At 33.2% G+C, this 22,086-nt stretch overlaps 1 protein-coding gene across 1 annotated transcript; it reads right to left on the bottom strand.

Moving 5' to 3' along the window:
• Positions 1-6,238: 6,238 nt before the first annotated feature.
• Positions 6,239-16,801, bottom strand: LOC25489146 (eukaryotic translation initiation factor 5B). Its single transcript, XM_013604592.3, has 12 exons — positions 16,647-16,801; positions 14,555-15,833; positions 14,425-14,458; positions 12,284-12,363; positions 11,992-12,051; positions 11,694-11,801; positions 11,513-11,590; positions 11,315-11,395; positions 8,364-8,838; positions 8,016-8,125; positions 7,432-7,462; positions 6,239-6,725 (listed from the first exon to the last, which is right to left on the bottom strand). The coding sequence occupies exons 2-12, from the start codon at positions 15,767-15,769 to the stop codon at positions 6,580-6,582; spliced, it is 2,418 nt and encodes an 805-aa protein (XP_013460046.1). The 5' UTR covers positions 15,770-15,833; positions 16,647-16,801; the 3' UTR covers positions 6,239-6,579.
• Positions 16,802-22,086: the final 5,285 nt, after the last annotated feature.

Below are 22,086 nucleotides of genomic sequence, written 5' to 3'. Positions count from 1 at the left end.
AACATTGTTATTTGTCTAATGTCTATGACAACTAAAGAAAGCATTCGATCATCTAAATACTTTTAATTGTATTGTCTGTGAAATAAAAGCTATTTGAATTGAAATTGATCACGGGGATAAAACTTTGAGACTCGCTAAAAAAACCATTAAAAACACTTACATGATCAAATCTCAAAGTTGAGCTTTGAATAAGTGGTTCATTAAAATTTTATTTCCCTTTAAGAGTAGGGATAAAACTTCTATTTTCTTCCTATGGACATATCAAGCCTATTTTAATTTAGGTCACAATCTTGCGATTTTAACCCCTTATAAAAAACACTAACAAATCAACCTCCTAAGTTTACCCCATTTTGCACTTCTAGCCCCCCATACCAATTTTGATTAAATCAATGCATGCGTGGCACCCACATCACTTAAAGTGACGTGCCACGTGTAACTTTCTTTTTTCTTAGGGGGTCAAAACTGCAATTAAGCCTAATAATTAAAATGATATGGGTGCCATGTATGCATTGACCCAGTCAAAATTGGTCTGGGGGGCCAAAAGTGTAAAAAGGGGTAAACTTAATGGGCTAATTTGTTATTGTTTTTTTATAGGAGGCCAAAATCGCAAGATTGTGATACTTAGAGGGTCAAAACTACAATTAAACCTTTAATTTATATAAATAAAAGTTGAGCTTTGGAGAAGCGGTTCATTAAAATCATTTTTAAAGAAAGAAAATAGAAAAATGACGATAACACTTCTTCAAACAATGTGTTGATAGCTAAAGATAAATGATATTTGTCCAACTATTTTGTGACAGTATTGTGCCAACTTTCTATCTTACACTGACATTATATTTTTACTTTCTATTTCTATTGTTTTAGTTTTCATGTCAATATTTATTTTCTTTGCATATTTTTTGTTGTTTCATAAATTGTCAATCAAAAGGTTGTGCAAATAACATACCTCATAGCTAAATGGCAAGTCTAACGTGAAGAAAAATTATAATATGAATTTTCGGCATGTATAATATTAATTATTTTTGTACTATACTCTTAATATGATTATATTTTTCGTAAATACAAATAATAAAGTATTAATTTTTTTATTATACCCTTAATTATTATTAATATATTTTTTCCTTCATATAACTAATATCAGAGAATAATAGAGAATGTAGTATTATTAACGAGTGTTCCCAGAACACTCTTTAAACATTCTTAATAAAGAGATTATTCTTTAAAAAGAAATTAAAAGCTTCAATTTTCAATGCATAAATTTTCTTGAAATCTTTTCACTTTTGCCAATTAAAGAATGTCTATGGATATTCGTTAACATTTTTTTTTTTTTTTTTATAAAAGTTTTCATATTAATTTCATTTTCAAATTCTGGTATCAAAGCCGTAAAATTAATTAATAATTGATTGGACCTTTCAAACATGGCATGACACTAGCTATAGTCGTGGTCACATACATAGTGACATTGCATGAGGCAACTTGCAATGGTTCCAAAGGTACCACCATTAATAAACATTTTCAAATTGCCAAGTGGGTCACCGACCAATGGACCATTGTTTTAAATTGTCATGTTAATGATGTGATATGGATTATTTATCTTTTTCTCTTGATCACTCTCTGGTTTTCCTAAAGTGCCTTTTTGGTAAATACCAAACACGAGTATGATAAGCTTAATTCAACTACACGAAAGAGTTATTATAGTTGATATATCAAGTGTGAATAAGAATCTCACATTATATGAAAAATTAAAGTTGAATATTATATAAGCGGGAGAATATGTATATAATGTTTAAGGTTTGAGATTAAGATGAGGTGTCTAATGTACTTATGTGATTGTTCAAATTTCAATGTGATGTTTCACAAAGCTCCCTCATATCCTAAAGTGGTATCAGATTTTATGCTTCAACTGATTTCTTGTATCTAAAGTCTTCTTGATAATAGTGCATCTCGTTGATGAAGCAAGCAACGACGGGGCCAAGTCAGTATGACTCGAAAAGCTTCTGGTTGATGGGGAGTATACTCAGATGAACGGATAACTCAAACTTGAGGGCGAAGATTGTTATTATATCAAGTGTGAGTGAGAGTTCCACATTCAGTGGAAATATGGATGTTTAACACTATATAAATGAGAGGGAACTCATATACCTAATGTCTTAATATTTTGGGTTAAAATATGACGTCAAATTTAATTGTGTATATGTTCAAAGTCCAACATGATAATCTACAATTTTCCTCGTGTCCCAACAATTATAACTATTCTCTCTTTGAAATAACTCACTCACATTCATTTCTAGGAGCAACCACATCCATCACACTCATTTGAGTTCTTTAAATAGGTCCGATTTAATTTTTAAATTATTTTATATTTTTCTATTATTTAAACAACGCAACTACATTCTTTAAATAACTATACAACTTATCAAAAATGCTAATGTGTGACCCTCTAGACCCCCAAAATATACCCTACATTTATATTTTACATTATTTTTTAATCCAACAAAGCATAAAAGTAATCGATTTTGTGCATATGAACGTTCTTAGGTTATGAACAAACTGAAAAGCTAAACATCGACGATGATCCGACGTTGTGTTGTTGGATTGTGTGAAAACATGGTAGAAAACATGTGATGTGTATGTTGTAAGGTTGTTTGTATTCAATAGGTATTGTCAAAATTAGGGCTGTTCAAAATAACTACACAACTGAACCAAACTGCCAAACCCAACCGAACCGTCATGAAATTAACCGAACCTATTTTGAGAGTTTGCAAACCCAACCTATATTTCACACACAGTTTACTAACAAGAACTAAACTGCAAATAATCGAATTGTAAAAACTGAATTGTTCACACTCAAAGTTTGATTTAAAATCTCAACTATTGTCAAACAATAAAGATCCCATCACGAAAACTGGAGATCGAATAACTTATCAGTCAACTGTGACCGTAAATGTTGGTAAGAGTCAAACTATTGACTTGATGAACATGTAAGTATCAATTCAAATAAATTAAATTGGTTTTTTTTTTTTTTTTAATGATCGAGCCCAAACCAATCGAACTCGACATCCAAGAACCAACATCCAGTATGCCATATAGATGCTCTTTCAAAAATCGTGGAGCACTAAGAGCATCTCAAATGGTGTTCTTATTAAGAGATAGCTTAAGTGTCCCCCATGAATACACATCACTAATTCACTTCGTTTTTAACGTTAAATGTCTAATAAACACTCATTCACTTCAACCTAACAATTTTTTAATTTAAGAAAAAAATTGGTAAATATATTCCACGAATAGTTTTACATTAAATTCATGTATTATGTTTTTTTTTATATATATAAATATGATGAGAGAGATCCTCTCTATTTATTAATCTCTCAATTTCTTTTATTTGAAGAGATAAAGACATTGTCCATCTATTTGTTTTACGCAATATATTTCACATTAGAGATACTCTTGGAATCTCTCTATACTTATAGGGGTTGTAAATTTATGTCTGTAATCTTTTCATTAAAGTTGTTAGTTTTTTTTAGGCTTAATACATCCCCCGATCCCTTAACTTATTTTATTTTCTCAGTTTGATCCCTTAATTATTAAGTGTCTTAATTTGGTCCTATAATTCTTCTGACGTTTACTATTGTGTCCTTTCCGTTAACCCCTTGTCCACATGTCATTTAAGATTGGTGATCAATGACTGAATTTAGAAAGCATACAGATATATAATGAACTTACAACATAGGATCATATTCATTTCTATTGAATTTCTTACTAATAAAAATTAAAAAAGAAATAAAAAAAATTATCTTCTCATCCCGTGTTCCCTTTGTCCTCTTCTTTCTTCCTCCTATCTTGTTCATCCCCTTCCTTCTTTGTTCATCTTCTCTTCTTCCAATCTTTCATACAAAACTCATTTTCGAATTCCAATCATTCATCATTAGTATTAATCCTTTCATATTCCAATCTAAACCCATTTTTGGATCTAATCTAAACACTTTCAAATTCCAATCCAAACCCATTTTTTTATGAACATTAACCCATTTTGTTGTTGTTGTGTTGTTTTTGGGGAGCTGATTTAGACCGGATTAAAAGGGAAAAATGAGAATCAGATTTGGGGAGCAGATTTGTTATGTTGTTGTTTTGCTACGTTTTTGTTCCTTTTGCTGCATTGTTGTTCCTTAATGCATTTTTGTTCTTGGAAAATTAATTCCAATCCAATTTTGATTCCAATTCCTTGTCCGATGTTCCTTCTGTATTGTTTCCTCATGCGTTTTTGTTGTTGTTCCTTCTGTTCTTTCCAGATTTACCAATTCAATTCTAGTTTTTTTTTTTAATATTTTTATTTTGCACAAACAGTTTTTTTTTTTAATATTAATATTAATAATGGGTTTCAATTAATTTGAGATTTTGGTGAAGGATTTAAATTAATTTTTCTGGGTTTATAAAAACATAGTATTTAAGATGATGAAGATCATGAGAAAGAAAAGAGAAGGAGAATGAGAATGTTTTATTTTTTTAGGAATGATTCTGATCGTATTTTTTTTTAAGAATGTTAAGGAAAATGAAACGAAGATGATGATTCTAGTAGTATTTTTTATTTTCTGGTTTTTTTCTTTCTTTTAGGATGATGAATAATGAGAGTTTTATTTGGAGATGATTTTGGGAAGAAGATGGAGGAGAAAAATTAGGTGTTTGTGGTTCATTATAAGCTACAATATATCTCTTCTTGATCCAACGGTCTCCATTTAAAAAAAAAGATCAAACAATTAAAAATAAAAGATTTAATAAGATCTATGGTGGACCACCTATAAAGTTGGTTCATCTTAGACAATTAAGGTTAAAAACTAACGGAGAGGACCAAAATAGTAAACGACAGAAGAATTATGGGATCAAATTGAGACACTTAATAATTAAGGGACCAAACTGAGAAAATAAAATAAGTTAAGGGACCGGGGAATGTATTAAGCTTTTTTTTAATATAATTTTTTTAACATGAATATAAAGTTGTTAGGCTGGTAAAAGTGGTTTTACACATCCCTCAAGCATGCACCACACTTTGATCAAATACTGCCTCATATCTCCTTTGTGATGCACACTAGGAACACAATCCTCTAATAAAATTCCAATACTAAATACTTTCTAAAATTTGCATGGCAAAGTATAATAAGGTACTTTCAAGCATCTCTTCTTTAATGTATCAAATAGGCTTGTATTATTATTTAAACGGTCCAACCTGATGTAAAGTGTTTCTTTAGCTGTCGTATTTAATGTTTAAAATGGGTCTAAAGTGTTCCACCATCCTAACTAAATAGGGTTCTTGTAGATGTTTATAATTGGATTTGTTGGTGCTCCACTAGTCTTGGTGGAGAAGGTTTGTACCAAAAAACTTTTTGACTTGCTCCACTTACATGTGAATAATGCCCTCCTACAATTTACGTTAGAACTAACTAATTGACCAAAAACAGAATTTCTTGAGTGTGTTCTTCACTACTAACAGTTCAGATAACAAACTTTTTCAAACTCTCCATCCTCCATGTTACTTTTCAACTCCATTTCCCACAATAGAGAATTTTTCTCTCCCATCCCATTCCCACAAATCTCCACAGAACTATTTTAGTTCACAAAATAGCAAATAAATAACTACAAAAATTACAAAATTATAACTTATGTTCATAAATGATGTATAATTTTTGGTGTGGCCAATAATTGTTCAACTAAGGATTCAAACTCTGGTTCACATTAACGATTAGTTGTTTGATGAAGTTCATTAACCACTTATATATATTTTTTATATTGATAACGCACACTACACTTGTTTATATGTATTATTTGGTAACACAAACTCCACAAGGCAAGGGGTATTATGATCTCCACCAGCAATGCCTTTGGAGAAACTTTCATGTACAGGTAGAAATTGATGTCCCTATATCCATAGGGACGATGGGAGTTAAAAGGTCCATGGTTTCGCATCCCAACAAAAATTAATACTAACATTACAATTAACATATTAACATTTGTCATTAAAACAATCAGTGAACCAAAGTCACTTTCGGAACCCATACTTCCAACACGCGTCGAGTCCAGCAAAAAATGCTGAATGAAATTGAAATTGTAAACACACAAGATTGAGACAACGTTGGATCTACACACCAAATGATACAAGTGGGGTGTGGAGCCCTGGCAATGACATAAACCAAAATATTGAATAGAAAGATAGAGACTTCATCACCTAACAATAAGAAATTATCAATAAGCCCAGAAAGGTGTCAACTTCAAAGGTTAAATAATTATTAAATAGACAGATCCTTGAAACTAGAAAGAAAAGAAAAAAAAAAAAGGCTAAAAATGATGTTGATGTGTACACAATAAACTACATGCTGGCAGCCAACCCAACCAAAAGGCTGCACAAAATTATGCCAAAATACAAGTTTGTTGTTCTCTTCAGATTGGAAGGATGTTAAGAATCAAGAATAAGATACAGCCACTTCTACACAAAATAAATTGTACATGAGAATTACAGTATTATGCATTGCTAAAACCCTAACACCAAGCAGTAATGTCTAATCCACAATCAACAGTCAGGCTTAAGGTTTAAGACCGGTCTTCATCTTTCTCGTTATCCTCCTCTTCATCTTCCTCGGACTCATCTGCTTCTTCAGCTAGTCTTGCCAGCTCTTTCTGAATCATGAGCTTGATAGCTGACTTTTTTGGGGTGAGATCCACATCAAATTGTTTAGCTGAAAAATGATAGCAATTTTGTTAGTTTTTCTGCCCAAAACTTAACCTTGAAAACTTTCTTTTCACACAGGCTCCCTCCATCTAACATGATCATGTTTGAGGCATGGTTGAGTCACTAAAAGAGAGCATCTCTCCCAACTTAGACTCAACCTCGTTTGGTCAAAACGTTAAATTTCACCTAAAACAAATATATCACAATTCTTCCCACCTCTTTAAACCCTAAACCTATATGCTACATAATCTTATAAATTTTATAAAATTTTCAAGAGACTTGTGACTTGAGAACCTTTATAATTTAACATCACAAATCCATCGTAAACATTTGTTGAGTGAAAAAAATGTGGTTTTGAACATTGTAGATCAAGGAAAATTGATAGTACTACAAATAAAATAAAATAAAATAAAAATAGAGGTGACTAAATTCAAGATAAAGTATCGAGGACCAAGATTATATACTAATCATATCAAAGAAACCAAAAGTGTAGTTCAGTCTAAAACTAAATATGCTAGATTGTTAAGGGAAAGAGCTACTGCAAATTATGCCGTTCAGGTTAAAGGATAATCAGTCACTAGAAAATGCAAAAACTAGCAAACAGAAACATAAAAGAATTTTGCTCTTAAAGGCATAAATTTTGCACTGTCTCGTAATTTTAACTGAAAAAGGTATAACTACTAATAATGTGGAAAAAAGAACAGCAAACTTACCGAGTAGTTTCAGAATGTCAGTAAATGTCGCCTGCAAGAGAGAAAAGAACTTTCAATTTTGGAAAACATAAAACATTCAGTAAATACTGAGTTGTTCAATCTACCAACAACAAGGCAAATAGAAATATTCTATTACATCCAATTTAGTTTTATAAATTCCGCTAGTGCAAAGGAATCATATAGTTGGCAAAAATAATACAAGGTTGGTATGTAGCAAATCTACTGCTGCATTCCAGCCTGCCAGAAATATGCTGCACGTTTAATCATCCAATTTTCTAATCTTACGAGATTATGTAAATAATTAAACCCTCAATTACCCACATTTTACCGAGTCATGCTATATGATATATCCATACATGAATTGGTGGAAATGTAAATAAATATATTTTGTAGTTCTAGTAACATTGACATACAAAAGGCAAAGATGTCTTAACCTAGGCTTTTATCAAGCTGTCGAGGAAAATTTTGACAGCATCCAAGTCAATAAAGGTACATAACGAAGAACAGTAAGCCTAAAAATACTTTATATATCAAACATAAAAAATCAACAAGCAAAAAGTAATATTTCAATTCCAACATATTACCGTATTGAAGTCAACTTCTTTAAGAATTTCACATATTGCATCATGCAACTGATCATCTGTGGGACTTGAGGACGTCTCTTTCTTCTTGCCTTTTCCCTTAGTAACCTTTTCTGCTTAGAACACAAAGTAATGATGATTACTTACATAACATTATCATTTTTCCAATTAAAAACATTTATATTTTAACCAACGGAAAAGGAAAAAATTAACATGCTGAGTTGTTGACGAACAGCTAAAATGCTTCATTTCAGCTGAAAATTATTATTCTCAACTAAATCCCATTAGGTATTCAATTCAGAACGTTTGTAAAAGAAATGATGACAACAGGGGAGAGCTCATGGCATTTACCAGTTTTCTCTTTGGACTTTGAGGAAGACTTAGTTGGAGTCGGAGTTGATATCTTCTGCTTCCCCCCTTGCTCACTTTTCTTCTTCCTAGAAAATACCTTTGGACTTTCATTGATATCATCATCAGACTTTGGTCTGGTATTTGATGATTTCTTAGGTGCTCTCTTAGGTGGTGGTGAGCGAGATTTATTTGTGACCGTAGATTTCTCAGTTTTGCTTCTTCCGGCGGACTCTTTCTTTGCAGATGATGTTTTGGAGGGTCTTTTCCTTTTTTTCACATCTTCAGATTCACTCCCAGAATCACTCTTATCTTCCCTTTCAGATTTTTGTGGCGTTTCATCTTCAGATTTCTCAGGAATATCATTTTCAGGTTCATCATCATTTTCTTCATTTTTCTCTTCTCCCTCTGATTCATCTTCTGTGTCAGTTGTGCTCTTTTTCTCCACTCCTGAAGAATCTTCATTTTTCTTCTGCCTCTGAAAAATATACAGCCCCAAGTTGAGACATAAGAAGAGGCTAGCAACAAAAACAACTAAAACCTCACATACTGCATAAATTGATATTTTGTTTTGAATAAAATATAATGTAATACAATGAACTAATATCAAATTATACTAATGATCATCCTTCCAAGAAAAATAAAAATCTACTCGAGCTGGCACATTATATTGCAATTCAAATTGTTTTTTATCGTAAATGGTGAAACTGACATTTGAACCAAGAAACTCATGTAAACTACCCAAGCCTTTTATCACCACCTTTTTCAACTTAAGCACCTCATAAACACCACAACCTTCAATCCAACATCTCCAAAAGAAGTACTAAGGGCCCGTTTGTACTTTGTATTGGCTTATTTTTGAGCTTATGCAAATAAATAAGCTTTTACGAATAATACATAAAAGCTTATTTATTTGCATAAACTGTTTCGTATAAGCTCAAAAATAAGCCAATCCAAACGGACCCTAAATAGGTCTTACAGAAAACTCCTCATCCTTACATTTCATGATTATGTATTATTTAAATGCATCTTGGCCCACAAAATTATAATTTACATGCATCGTTGCCCAGTCATGGGAGATAAGCTTTGGAGCTTTTATAGGCTCCATGTTCCTATGAGCTACTACCTCCAATTGTTGGTGCTTATTTGCTCCAAAATTTATAAGCTTAGAACCTCCCAAAAATGACTATTGTGGAATATGGATGCTCAAACAAGACTCTAACATGACATGATTAAATTAGACCTCTTACTAATTGTCGGTTATGTTTGTTCATTTTTAGGAATAGATAGAGGAAGGAAAGGGGAAAGTGGTCATAGGGTAGATATTGAGTGGTTATGGGAGGGAGAGACCAAGCTCTCTTATCATTGGAGGAAATAACTAAACGAGTCTTATTTCTCAGAATTGTCCATGTAATCTTCTGTTGTATCTAATTTGTGTAATTGTGTGACTATATCTCTGATTTGAGAACTTTCTGCAAAGATTTGTTCAATAAAAGTCGGTTATTACTCTTAAATTTCTATGCTTGGTACCAGTTTCTATCAGATTCTTAATATTCCAACAGCATAAAACTAACGTTAGCCCAATACTAATTTTTATTGGGTCCTGCTAACGAGTGCCCCCGGGACACTCTTTAAGGATTCTTAATAAAGAAATTATTTTTTAAAAAGTCAAAGTTTACGATTTCCAATGCAATAAATACACGAACTATCATAAAATCTTTCCATTTTAAGTTCTTAAAGAGTTCCCCTGGGGCACTCGTTAGCATTTCCCATTTTTATTTGGTGGTCTAGCATATCTTTTCACTCGGTAGGTGTGAGACTAATCTATTAAGTCCAGTTGCGGAAAGCAGAGCCATGCAGGCAACCAGCAAAACGCCATCGCGGTGTAGTGGGTAGAAATGGTTGTTATGTCGAAGTTTAGGGAAACATACAAGCAATTTATTTATACCTTACATATGTAACAGCACAAAAATAGAAGAATACACATACACAATAAAATACATGTATAACTATATTAATTATGTATGAAGTTCAGCACTAAATTTATTTATTATCCGTACAACCGTGGTTCAACTACTTGAACCATGACCTGGTCACACCAGTTCAATCTACGGCCTGGTTTTTAAAACATTGGTTTTGTCACAAGCAGAGAAAGAGGGAAAAATTGGATTAATAGGATTATTTATCTTCTCCAATCAGTTTTAGTCTTTCTAGGGATACGAAAAACCAAAACACCGGGAAAAGGAAAAACAAATGAGGGTATTTTTGGGCTTTTGCTGTGCCATCACAGTAGTAGCTGGTTTGGCTGCAATTTACGCTTTTTTTTACTGTGTTTTGGCTGCAATTCTGCAGCCCTAAAACGCCATGCAATGGCCATCTGCATAGTGCAGATGCTCCGTTACACAGCTGTATGGCACAATTGTGGTTGTTATTGGCAACATAAAGACTAATAACCCAGTATTCATGGGAGGAAAACAACTAGTCATTTTCAAGTAACGCAGAGAGCAAGACAAGCATAAAGGAACTCAAAAATTATATTAAGCTTCTAATATCACATTTGTTGCAGTTAAAGTAGGAGAAATGATATTTGAACAACTTTTGTGACAACTTTCTCTCTCATACTCTCATTCTATTTTTATTCTCTCTCTTTCTTTTTCTCTCTCTATTGTTATTGTCCAATGAAAAGAGAGAAAAAAAGGTTGTCACTAAAGTTGTTTGATTTTGGTTGTCCAAATATCACTCCTCAGTAGGAGAAATGATATTTGAACAACTACTTTTAAACAACTTTTGTGACAACTTTCTCTCTCATACTCTCATTCTATTTTTATTCTCTCTCTTTCTTTTTCTCTCTCTATTGTTATTGTCCAATGAAAAGAGAGAAAAAAAGGTTGTCACTAAAGTTGTTTGATTTTGGTTGTCCAAATATCACTCCTCTTAAAGTAGTGAGATATTACCTTTCCAGAACCTCTTGAAGTACTAGCCCCACCAGACCTTGGTGTACCACGTTTTACAGTCCGCCTACGCTTCTTGCTTGACTGATGCATTTAAACCATAAAAATATGAATATGTTGCACGATAAACAATACTTTCTTGGTAAAAGAAAATTAGCATAACATCATGAAGGAAAAAAGTTGGAATACAAGAAAGTAAACCTCTTTATCTGCAAGTACCACAGTTGTGGTTGCATGAGGGGCAACCAAAAAGTCCGTCAGCTTAGCAATAATATCTTCCTGCATAGTGCACATTATCAGACAAGGTCACTTATTTTGGGACGGACGAAGTAATGTTTCATCCACAACAAGAACATCAGCAATGCTAATAAACCAAAAAAACCTTTGTTGTTGACTTGGTAATTGTTATGTCAAGCACATCGCAGAATTCCAGTAACTTCTCTTTATTACACCTGTCTAGCTTTTCTTTTACTTTAAGCATTTGCTTCTCCTGTAGAAAAAATATTAGGATTTAACAACCTTTGGCTGACAAGGATTACCACAAAAAAAAAAAAGACAGTCGGCAGAAAAATTACTACAAAGGATTTGGATGAACAAAAGCCTTTAAATATTTTATATGATATAGTTGCATGTTATGACTTATGAGTATTATAGTTTGTAGTTTTTGGGATAATAATTACCTCATTGTCATGCCATACAAAACCAGAAAACCTCAATATATTACTCTTGACCTGAACTGCCTGCAAATGATTAAAAAAAGAGTCACATGGTGTAACATGAGTCTGACCTGTAAATTCCATAACCCAAATATCACAGGTAAATAAAAATGTCAAACTTTTCAAGTGTAGGCCTGCACTATACAAAATCCTGATCTATAGAACCACAATAATATGAAAAACAAAAGCAAACCAATAAGGTGGTTTGAAACAATTGTAACAGAAAGAGACAGATATTTAATGAAGTAGCATGTACCTTCCCTCTCCTTCCAAAGAGGATTGTATGGAACAACTTGAGACTATCATCAGTCTTCCTTCTGGATAACTTAAATGCCACTGAAGAAGAAAAATGCAAGAATCAACTTATTAGCTCTTCGGAAGAAGCATAGTTACGCATCCACGGTGTAACAAATGTAAATAACAACAAAAACTAAAAAACTCCGACATATCAGGTCAACTTCACTTAAACATATGTGTAACAGGAACCCCCACATATCGCGCAACTCTTGAAGTATGTACGTGGGGGTATGCATAGTCGGTAACATTATTTGAGTCTGGTCTTCTAATATTTTAATTGGCACGCTATTTATAATTCTTTATCTAGTCTAGATAAAAAAATAATAAAGGACATACTATAAAATATAAAATACCAATAGAAATTATTTTGAAATATCAAGAGACAAAAGGCTAAATTTGAAGTTTGTTACCCATTGCTAAATCAATTATGCTAATTTTAAAGGAATTATTATTATTACTACTACTACTACAACTACTAATTTATTGACAATTATCAAATAAAAAATTAACTAAACCCAACAGCAAACGGTAATGGGATAAGAATAGTCCCACACTGAAAATGTTGACAGCACATAACATAAGTCTTCTAGTTTAAGCTTGCAAACCAACAGTTACATTAGTCCCACGTTGAAAGTGTTGTGAACAAATAAGGAGATAGATTATTTATAAAAGAGTCGCGTGAAACATCCAGCAACATACTTTGGGAATGGATATGTAGTGCTATAACAAATTAATAGTGCTTCCTCGGTTACCCATTTAAGTCGTTTTGAGACCAGCTAAGTGGTCTCTGCTATTTTCTTGCTCATATAAACCAGATTTGATTTGTGTCTATCTGTTATATAATTATCTGTGACTTGTCTATGAATTATTGCAAACAATTCAAAAAAGTACAGCAAATTGGCGCTCGTGAACCAAATCGCGATTCTCTAGCCACAGTAGTGAATTTTGTGACTATGGTTGGGGTGTATGCCACAACTTTGAACAGGTAAAACACCATCTCATCGAAATGCAGTCTTGCAACCTTTTGATACTAAAGTTAATTTATAATAGCATTAGCATATACCACCGCCAAGACAGCAACAGCGCATGCCGGCAGCCACGTACACCGCACTCAATCTTGTAGTTGAGGCATAAGATGCATAGAATGAAAAAGAAAAAGGCACATGTAGATTTTAAAATTAAAAAAAAAAAAAAAGAAACATATTAACATCTGAATCGTTTATTTGATCGGATGCACACACGCACATGTGTGTGTATGTATGAGTATTAAAAAAAATCCACACACAATAGATTATAGGGTTAAATATATTTTTGGTCCCTATAAATATACCAACTTTTCATTTTAGTCCCTCTAAAATTTTCCTTCAACTTTTAGTCCCTATAAAATTTTCAATCTTTACTTTTGGTCCCTCGTTTAAAGTAAACTCATATGTAGAATTCATATTTTTAAATAAAAAATTTCAGAAAAATGTATAATATTATAAGGATCTCTCCCAAAAAAATTTAGAATTTTTTACCAAAACATGAATTAAATATGAATTTTTATATTTTTGGCTGTAAAATATTCATATTTAATTCATGTTTTGTTAAAAAATTCTAATTTTTTTTGGGAATGATTTTTACAATATTTCATAAATTTCTGCACAATTTCATTAAAAAAATTCAATAATTTACTTTAAAATAGGGACCAAAAGTAGTGATTGAGAATTTTATAAGGACTAAAAGTTGAAGGAAAACTTTAGAGGGACTAAAACGAAAAATTGGTATATTTATAGGGACCAAAAACATATTTAACCCTAAATTATATATATTATTTTATACGCACAGTTATATATATATTATATGGTTATGCTCTGTGTCTTTATTACAGTAAATTTTATATTATTTTACTTGTGCTGTGTATTGACTATCAAACAATATATTGGACAAAGAGTTGAGATGTGAATCAAGTGTCTGTCCTATACTGTCTTGCTTGTACTATGTGTTAGTGTGCATCAAACACACCCTCAGCTAACTTTTGCTTACTATAGAGTATATACATAGAACGGAATTAGAAAACCATCACAGATAAAAAAAAACAATCAGAGAGAGGCCCCATACCATTGGGTATATCTTTTAAAGGTGTGCCACGGCCCTGCAAATTGAAAAGGAAACTGTAAACAAATTAAGTTATAATAAAAATGCATAATTAAGGCTAAATACTTCAAATGTGATATTGAAAAACAAATACCTTTGCGATCTGTAATTCCTTGGTCGAATCTTTATCGATTAATGCTACCAATCTCTCAACTGATTTCCTTTCTCGCACTGGACGATCACTAGTTGGAGTCTTTGGCTCTGGCAGCTTCAGTTCCTTCTTTTTGACTTTCACTTTCTCCTCATTAACTTTCCCTCTGGCACGCTTTTTTGATCCTTTCTCACCCTTACTACCCTCGGCCTTATCTTCTTCTTTTGATTTATCAATAGTATCCTCGTCGGCCTCCTCCTCCTCCTCCGTCTCTGCTTCAGTTTTCTCCTTTTCATCGCCCTCTTCCTTCTCCTCTGTCTCTTCTTCAGATTTCTCATTGTCATCACCTTCTTCCTTCTCCTCTACTTCAGTTTTCTCCTCATCATTACCCTCTTCTTTCTCCTCAATGCTACCCTCTGCTTCTTTTTCAGCTTCTATTTTTTCCTTTTCTTCTTTATCTTCTGTAGTTTCCTTAACCTCAGCATCAACATCCATTTTCTCATTCTCAGATTCAGCAACATTTTTGTCATCCTCTTCCATTTCTTGGATGTCATCATCATCATTCTTATCCTCCACTGGTTCTTTCACACTATCAACTTCCATATCATCTTTTACTTCTTCCACCTCATTATCATTCTTTTCCACCTTTACTTCATCTGCACCATCAACTTCCTTATCCTCTTTTACTTCTTCCACCCCATCATCTTTCTTCTCCTCTTTTACTTCACCAGCCCCTTCATCTTTCTTCTCCTCTTTCACTTCTTCCACCGCATCGTCTTTCTTATCCTCTTTTACTTCTTCCACCACATCGTCTTTCTTATCCTCTTTTACTTCTACCACATCACCATTCTTATCCTCTTTTACTTCATCAGCTACATTGTCTTTCTTATCATCTTTCACTTCTTCCACTCCATCATTTTTCTTATCCTCTTTTACTTCATCGCCCCCATCGGCTTTCTTATCCTCTTTTACTTCTCCCACCGCATCTTCATCTTTCTTATCCTCTTGTACCTCCTCCACACCCTCATCTTTCTTATCTTCTTCAATTTCTTTTACATCATTTTCTTTCACCTCTTTGACTCCGTTACTCTCCAAGACTTTCCCTCCATCAGTTTCCAAGTCTTTCTTCTCAACAACATCCCCTAACGATTTCACAGGAACGCTGCCTCCATTTGAATCAGTCTTAGAAACTTCAGCCACTACTTCTTCCTCACCCATACTGATCTTGCTTAGATAGATCTAAAAAACTACACAATCCACCACACTCCGTTCAATCGAACAGCTGGAGATAATAGAAATTATTTAGTATAAGTGCCATATAAAAGTGCAAAGAAAATAATGGAATATTATAAAGAATTCATAAGCTTCCATAACTAGAAGTCTAAAAACATTTATAACCCTAGCACACCATTTACAACAGAAGGGTATTTCAATCAACTAACAATTATAAAATTAATTATGATAAAATGAATACATTTATGATTTATCTCATTACAATAAATTGCAACGAGAGCATGTAACTAGACCCCTGAATCATAAAACAAACAATATAATGGGGAGTTTTTATTAAAGTGACACTAATGAACATTTTACAACCGTTGATTTGAACTCAGCACCTCGAGGTTACAATGCTAAACTACTGAGGGAGCACCTCAAGTGTTAATATGCAACAAAAAAAAGTCAAACATCACAATTTACCTGAGATGGATGAATAATTAAGCAGCCAAAAAAAAAATCCACAGCATTAAATACTCATTTAGCATTAACTCCAGGGGAAAAAATCGCAACACCCCTAAAAAGATCAAACCCTAAACTATAAACATACAAGTCCAAACAAAATTCTCAACAGTAGAACACAACCATAGGAAAAACCAAGTTCAAAACATAATATTTCATATTTACAACCTAAATAAACCCAAAATTCAAAATAAAACAAAGTAAATTCCAAAAAAAAAAAAAATTGGGATTTTTCTTCAAAATTCAAAACCCTAAAATTTACACAACCCACAAAACAATTGACTTTAAAAACTCAAAAGATGCAAGCTTTTTCACAAAGAAATTAAAGGGAATTGAAGTAGAAGAGTAGAAAGCTTACAGATTCAGGATTTGGAAGTGAAAGAACAGAACTAGTTCACTCTTCGCGTGATGTTTTTCTCTCTCTTTCTGTGTCACTGACAGTAAGAAAAACAAAGCGAGAAGTGTCGGGGTTATTTTCGGGAATTTATAGGTCGGATTTCAAATGCGGATTTTAAATGTAGTTTAATTAATTGCCACGTGGGATATGGATATGTTGTTGAAATTTGTATCGAAGGGGTCGTATTGGGTTGTCGTGTGGTACGTGTGAGATTGACGGTTGTGATTTGAAATTCCATGCGTTGTGCTTGTCTTGTTGTGACTATTTTTGGATTATAAGTGATTAATTAATACATGAATTATTATCCTTGTTTGGACTTATTAATGGAGTTTAAATTTGTTTCATATTCGTTATTAACGTGACAACACATGTACTCTCTTATAGGGATGGGTACCGGTTCGGTTCGGTTCAAAAATCTAATCCGAGCCAACCCACGGGTGGAGAATACCAACCTATTGCATCTGAATTTTAAGTTTTATTTCAGGTTACTCGAATCAGTTTCACGGGTTGCTACACCCAGAAAAAACTGTTTAACCCAGATTTCAAATCCTTTCTTATTAACACAAATTTGTACGAATTCAAAATAAATTCAAATTCAACACATATTCATAGAAAAACGAGGAGGATTCAAGATTAGAAGTAGGCATGGCAATGGGGCGGGGTGGGGACGGGTTTTATCTTCCCCGTCCCCATACCCGATTCTCATATACTTATCCGTTACCCTACCCATACCCAACGGGGATGAGAAATTGAATTCCATCCCCGTCCCCGTCCCCGACGGGTTCGGGTATCCCCGCCTCATCCCCGTCCCCGCATTGAATAATTTTTTTAATAAAAAATATAAGTTTTTTTGCATCCCCAAGAGCAACGTTGTAGTACATTATCCAACAATAAGCTCACTTTCACATTTGTTAAACAAAATTATTTAGTTGATCCTTTAAATATAAATGCTAGTTTTTATTAACATGACAATTATCAAACAAAATAACATAACATATTAACATAAAGTAGTTTTTTACTTGTCAAAAAAAAATAAAGTAGTTTTTTACATTTGGGACGAGTTTGGGTATGGGTTCGGGGTGGGTACCTATATACCCGTTACCCGTCCCATACCCGTGTTTCGAGATCGGGGAAAACCCATACCCAAACCCAGTCAAAACGGGGAAAACCCGTTAAATTGGGTTTGGTTCATGCGGGTAACCACGGGTATGGGTTTTGTTGCCATGCCTAATTAGAAGTGATGTCGGTGATAAGAATAAAACAAAATAAAAGAATGCCGAATAAAAAAGAAGAAGACAGGTTCACATATAAAAACAATAAACTGATTCAACTGATTCACAATTTCACAAATTCTATATATTCACATATTCACGGTGATGGTGAGAAGAAACAGTGAGATGAGAAACAACGCTACCTTTAAGGCTGCGTTTGGATCTAGAGAAATATAAAGGAAAGATTGAAGAAGGAAAGAAAGTTTGTGGAAAGATTGATTTTCCATAGTTTGGAAGCACTTTAGAAAGTAGAGGAAAGAAAGTTTGATGTGGGACCCACGCTCAAAATCTTTCCTCTCTGATTTGGACGGAAACATTGAAGAAGCATTCACTTTTTGGAAAAATGTCAAAAATACCATTGTTGTATTATAAATATTATTACTATGTTGAACCAAGGCAATGCTCTGATAGGCTATGCTTTAGAATCATGCTCCAAATTTTTTTTCTCTTGTCATGATGTTTTAAACAAAAAGGTCATTAACAAAATTTTTAACAAATGTTATGTAAATTAAAAACTATTAATAAAATATATTTAAATGTGTAGATAGCATAATTAATTTGAAATTAACACATTTAGCTAAAACCTTTTAAGGTTATAAATGTAATATTGCAAATATACATATCTTTCTTTCCTCTCACAATCTATTCAATGTCTTTTATACCAACCAACTAAACAAATCATCTCACTTTTTTCTACCTTTCTTTCCTTCTACTATCTATCCTTACACTTTCTTTCCTTTACCTTTCTTCTCCAAACCAAACATAGCCTAAGTGAGATGTTAACAAAATGTAAAATTAGGGTTTAAGGAAATATGAAAGTGTGAAATAAGAGTGGGTTGGGTTAAAAAATAGTTTTTTTTAAGCCCAGCGAGAAACATGCCTAAAAATACTAATACTAATACTAATAATAACTAGCGAAAAGACATGCGCTCACGTGTCCATCTTTCTGCTCTTTTTACTGCGCTAACATTTAAAAATGATTGACAGTGTTTTATTTATATCAACCCGTGATCCGTTTTAACCCATACCGAATGTGTATATTTATATCGGGTTGGCCGGGTCACTTCGGGTTGACCCATAATTGCCCACCCCCACTCTCTTCCTTAAAAAAGACACATATACTCTCTCTTGACGCAGATTATTTGATGCACTCTCTCTCTCTCTCTCATTCTAATACAAGAGAATTTAAAAATAAAATAAAAGGTTCTATTTACTCATTTCGACCACATTTATAAGCACTTTTTGTTTTTTTAGATTCATTAAAGGGTTAATAGGCCTTTACCCCCCTGTAATTTTTTTTTTTTAGATTCCATCATCGTAAAATGAAGATTCTTCAGGATTGCCCCCTGACCCAGTTGAGTCCGCAGAATCTCCTACGTGGCATTTTTTTTTTCTTTTTCGAAGCCACGTGTTAAACACGTCATTAAACACGTTATTTAAAATTAAAAAAAAAATATTTTTATTATTTTTTGAAAAAACACGTTTTTTTAAATCAAATGTTTTTAATTCTTTTTTTAAATGGTAATTTTAATTTTTTAAACTTAATTAGAATATCCTTAAATAACATTCTTCTTCTCTCTTCTCCTATTCTTCTCCAAATCGAATTCTTTCTCTTCTTCTCTTCTTCGTTCCTTTCTGTTCTTTCTCTTCTTCATTCCTTTCTGTCCTTTCTGTTCTTTCTCTTGTCTTCGTTCCTTTCAGTTATCGTCTTTCTCTTATCGCCGTTCATTTCGCTTCCATTATTCTCCTCTTTCAGATTTCAAATTAGGGTTACTGAAATGGTAGGAAGCAAAGCAACTTCTGTTGGGATCTCTGATGGGAGGAACAAACCAACATGTGGATGCAATGCTTTTATGAAACTGTGGGTATCAAACACAGCTGAAAATCCAAAAAGAAAATTTTGGAGATGCAGAAATTTTTGGGAGGTAAGTTAGCATATTAGATTGATTTTTGGAAAATCCTTTTAAATATTCTGACTTGATTTTGTTTTTGTGTAGAACGATAACCACTGCAATTTGTTCATATGGGATGATGAACTTGATCATCCCAAAGTAATAACAATGCTTAAAAAAAATTCAGAAAAGAACCGTAATCGTGAGGCTGATGGTAGTTGTAGCAAGTATGAACACCGTGAGGCTGATGGAGTTGATGGTAGTTGTAGCTCGAACAACATTGATAATCTGTCTTCAAATGTTGTAGTTGGTTGCAATAAGTGTGTATTGTTGTCTGAACACCTTAGGGAATTTGGCAAAGACATTGGAAAGGAAATTAGAATTGAATTTGGAAAGGAGTTAGGCAAGGAACATGCCTCAAAGAAGCATATGAGAACAAAGAAGAAGCTGCAATATGAAAGGAAGAAAAGCTCAGGACTGATTATTGGACTTGTGTTGTCATGGATCTTTTTTTTAGTTGTCTTTAAGTTGATGTAATTCTAGTTTAGTTCATCTAAGTTTATCCTTTTGTGTTTTGGTCAAAGGTAATCACAATTGAGATTTCATCTCTATTAATGAATTTTGCTTTTCTGTCAAATTTTTCTTATCTATCTAATTAACTTGCAATCTAAGATGTTAATTACACAATAATGAGAAGAACATTAGTCATTATACAATAATGCACATACAGTGCTTTGTTTGAACAAAACATTACACCAAAATATTGCATATACTGTGCTATGCTTCATTAGAAACCTACATCAGAATAATGCACATAAAGTGCTATATTTGCAGGATAACATTACACCAAAATATTGCACTTGTGATATGCTTCATTAGAACCTACGTCACTATAATGCACATAAAGTGCTATGTTTGCAGGTTAACATTACACCAAAATATTACCAAAACACCAACAGTCATTACACAACTTGAAATAGTGAAAAGTTGAGTTAAAACATAAACATAAACATAAACAGCTCAGTCTTCTGTCATTACTCCATGTTGAGATTCATCCACGACTAAAGGCTCATCAGCTGTAGCACCTGGACCCTGTATGTTCTTGCACTTCAGTTTCCTTAACCTGGAACTGCATCTCTTAGTAATCTTTGGGACATTCAGCATTCTTGGTCTATTCATTGGCCTAGGGACATTCAGCATTCTTGGTCCATCCCTCATCTGTTGACCATGTTTCACACTTGTTCCAGTCTCAACTTGGGTTTCTGACTCACCAAACTTGGAGGCTTGTGTTTCAGATTCACCAATATTCTCAGCTTGTGTTTCAGTCTCATTATCAACTTGTGTTTCAGTCTCACCTTCATGCTCAGCTTGTGTTTGAGTATCACCTTCATTCTCAACTTGGATTTCAGTCACAATGTCAGGTAAAGATGCTAACACTTCATCTGGCATATCATCAAAGAAATTAGTAGCTTGATCAGCATTTGCAAGTTGAGGATTGACAGTTGCTTGACTTGGGTTGTCATTAATGACATCACTTGCTTGAGGGTCAGTTTCCTCTTCAATTCTATCCCTATGTCTAATCAGTTTCCTCTACAGAAAATTTATTTAAATGGACATAAGTTAAATTAGGTGCAATCAAAGTAGACATCAGATATGTAAAGAAGGAGATGGACATGAATTAATTCTTTACCTTCTTTTTAGCATGGCCTATGTTTGCATCAACTGGAATGCTTGTTGAAGTGCCAACTATGTCTTCAGCAGCCTGTTTCTTTATTGGCTTTGTCTGAAACACAATTAATTGAGCATTAAATAGTGTCCTCAACATCTAAGTAAATAAGGAATGCAGCATCTAAGTAAATAAGTAGACATCAGATAAGTAAATAAGGAATGCAGCATGTAAGTAATTGAGCATGTTAATACCTTCTTTTTTGAAGCTTTAGGAGGTATGTTTGCAGCATCTGGAATGGTTCTTGAAGTACCAGCAATGTCTTCAGAAGCACGTTTTGTTGGCTTTCTCTGAAACACAAACAACCAATCAACTTGTATAACTAAATTCACTTGTGTAACTTGTATAACTTGTATAAATTGTATAAATTTACCTTTCTCTTTTCAGCATTTGGGTTCTGAACTGCAGAATTGCATCTCCTTGAATTGTGACCTATTTTGTCACATTTGGTGCATCTGTAAGCCACTCCAGGCGTTCTTATCCTACCACCAAGTTCATCAAACTCTCTTATC

This window comes from Medicago truncatula, chromosome 3 (genome assembly GCF_003473485.1).
Source record: "Medicago truncatula cultivar Jemalong A17 chromosome 3, MtrunA17r5.0-ANR, whole genome shotgun sequence".
NCBI classification, from domain to species: Eukaryota; Viridiplantae; Streptophyta; class Magnoliopsida; order Fabales; family Fabaceae; genus Medicago; species Medicago truncatula.
The sequence above is the reverse complement of the archived record's forward strand: the minus strand, read 5'-3'. Positions and strand labels throughout refer to the sequence as shown.

Bases quoted from the DNA above. Each gene is read 5' to 3' on its own strand.
- LOC25489146 (XM_013604592.3), bottom strand. From the start codon at position 15,769: ATGGGTGAGGAAGAAGTAGTGGCTGAAGTTTCTAAGACTGATTCAAAT. The intron at 11,802-11,991 runs GTAATTATTATC...TTTTTTCTACAG, and splicing joins TTGTATGGCATGACAATGAG to GAGAAGCAAATGCTTAAAGT. The intron at 6,726-7,431 runs GTAAGTTTGCTG...ATCATTTTTCAG, and splicing joins TGACATTCTGAAACTACTCG to CTAAACAATTTGATGTGGAT.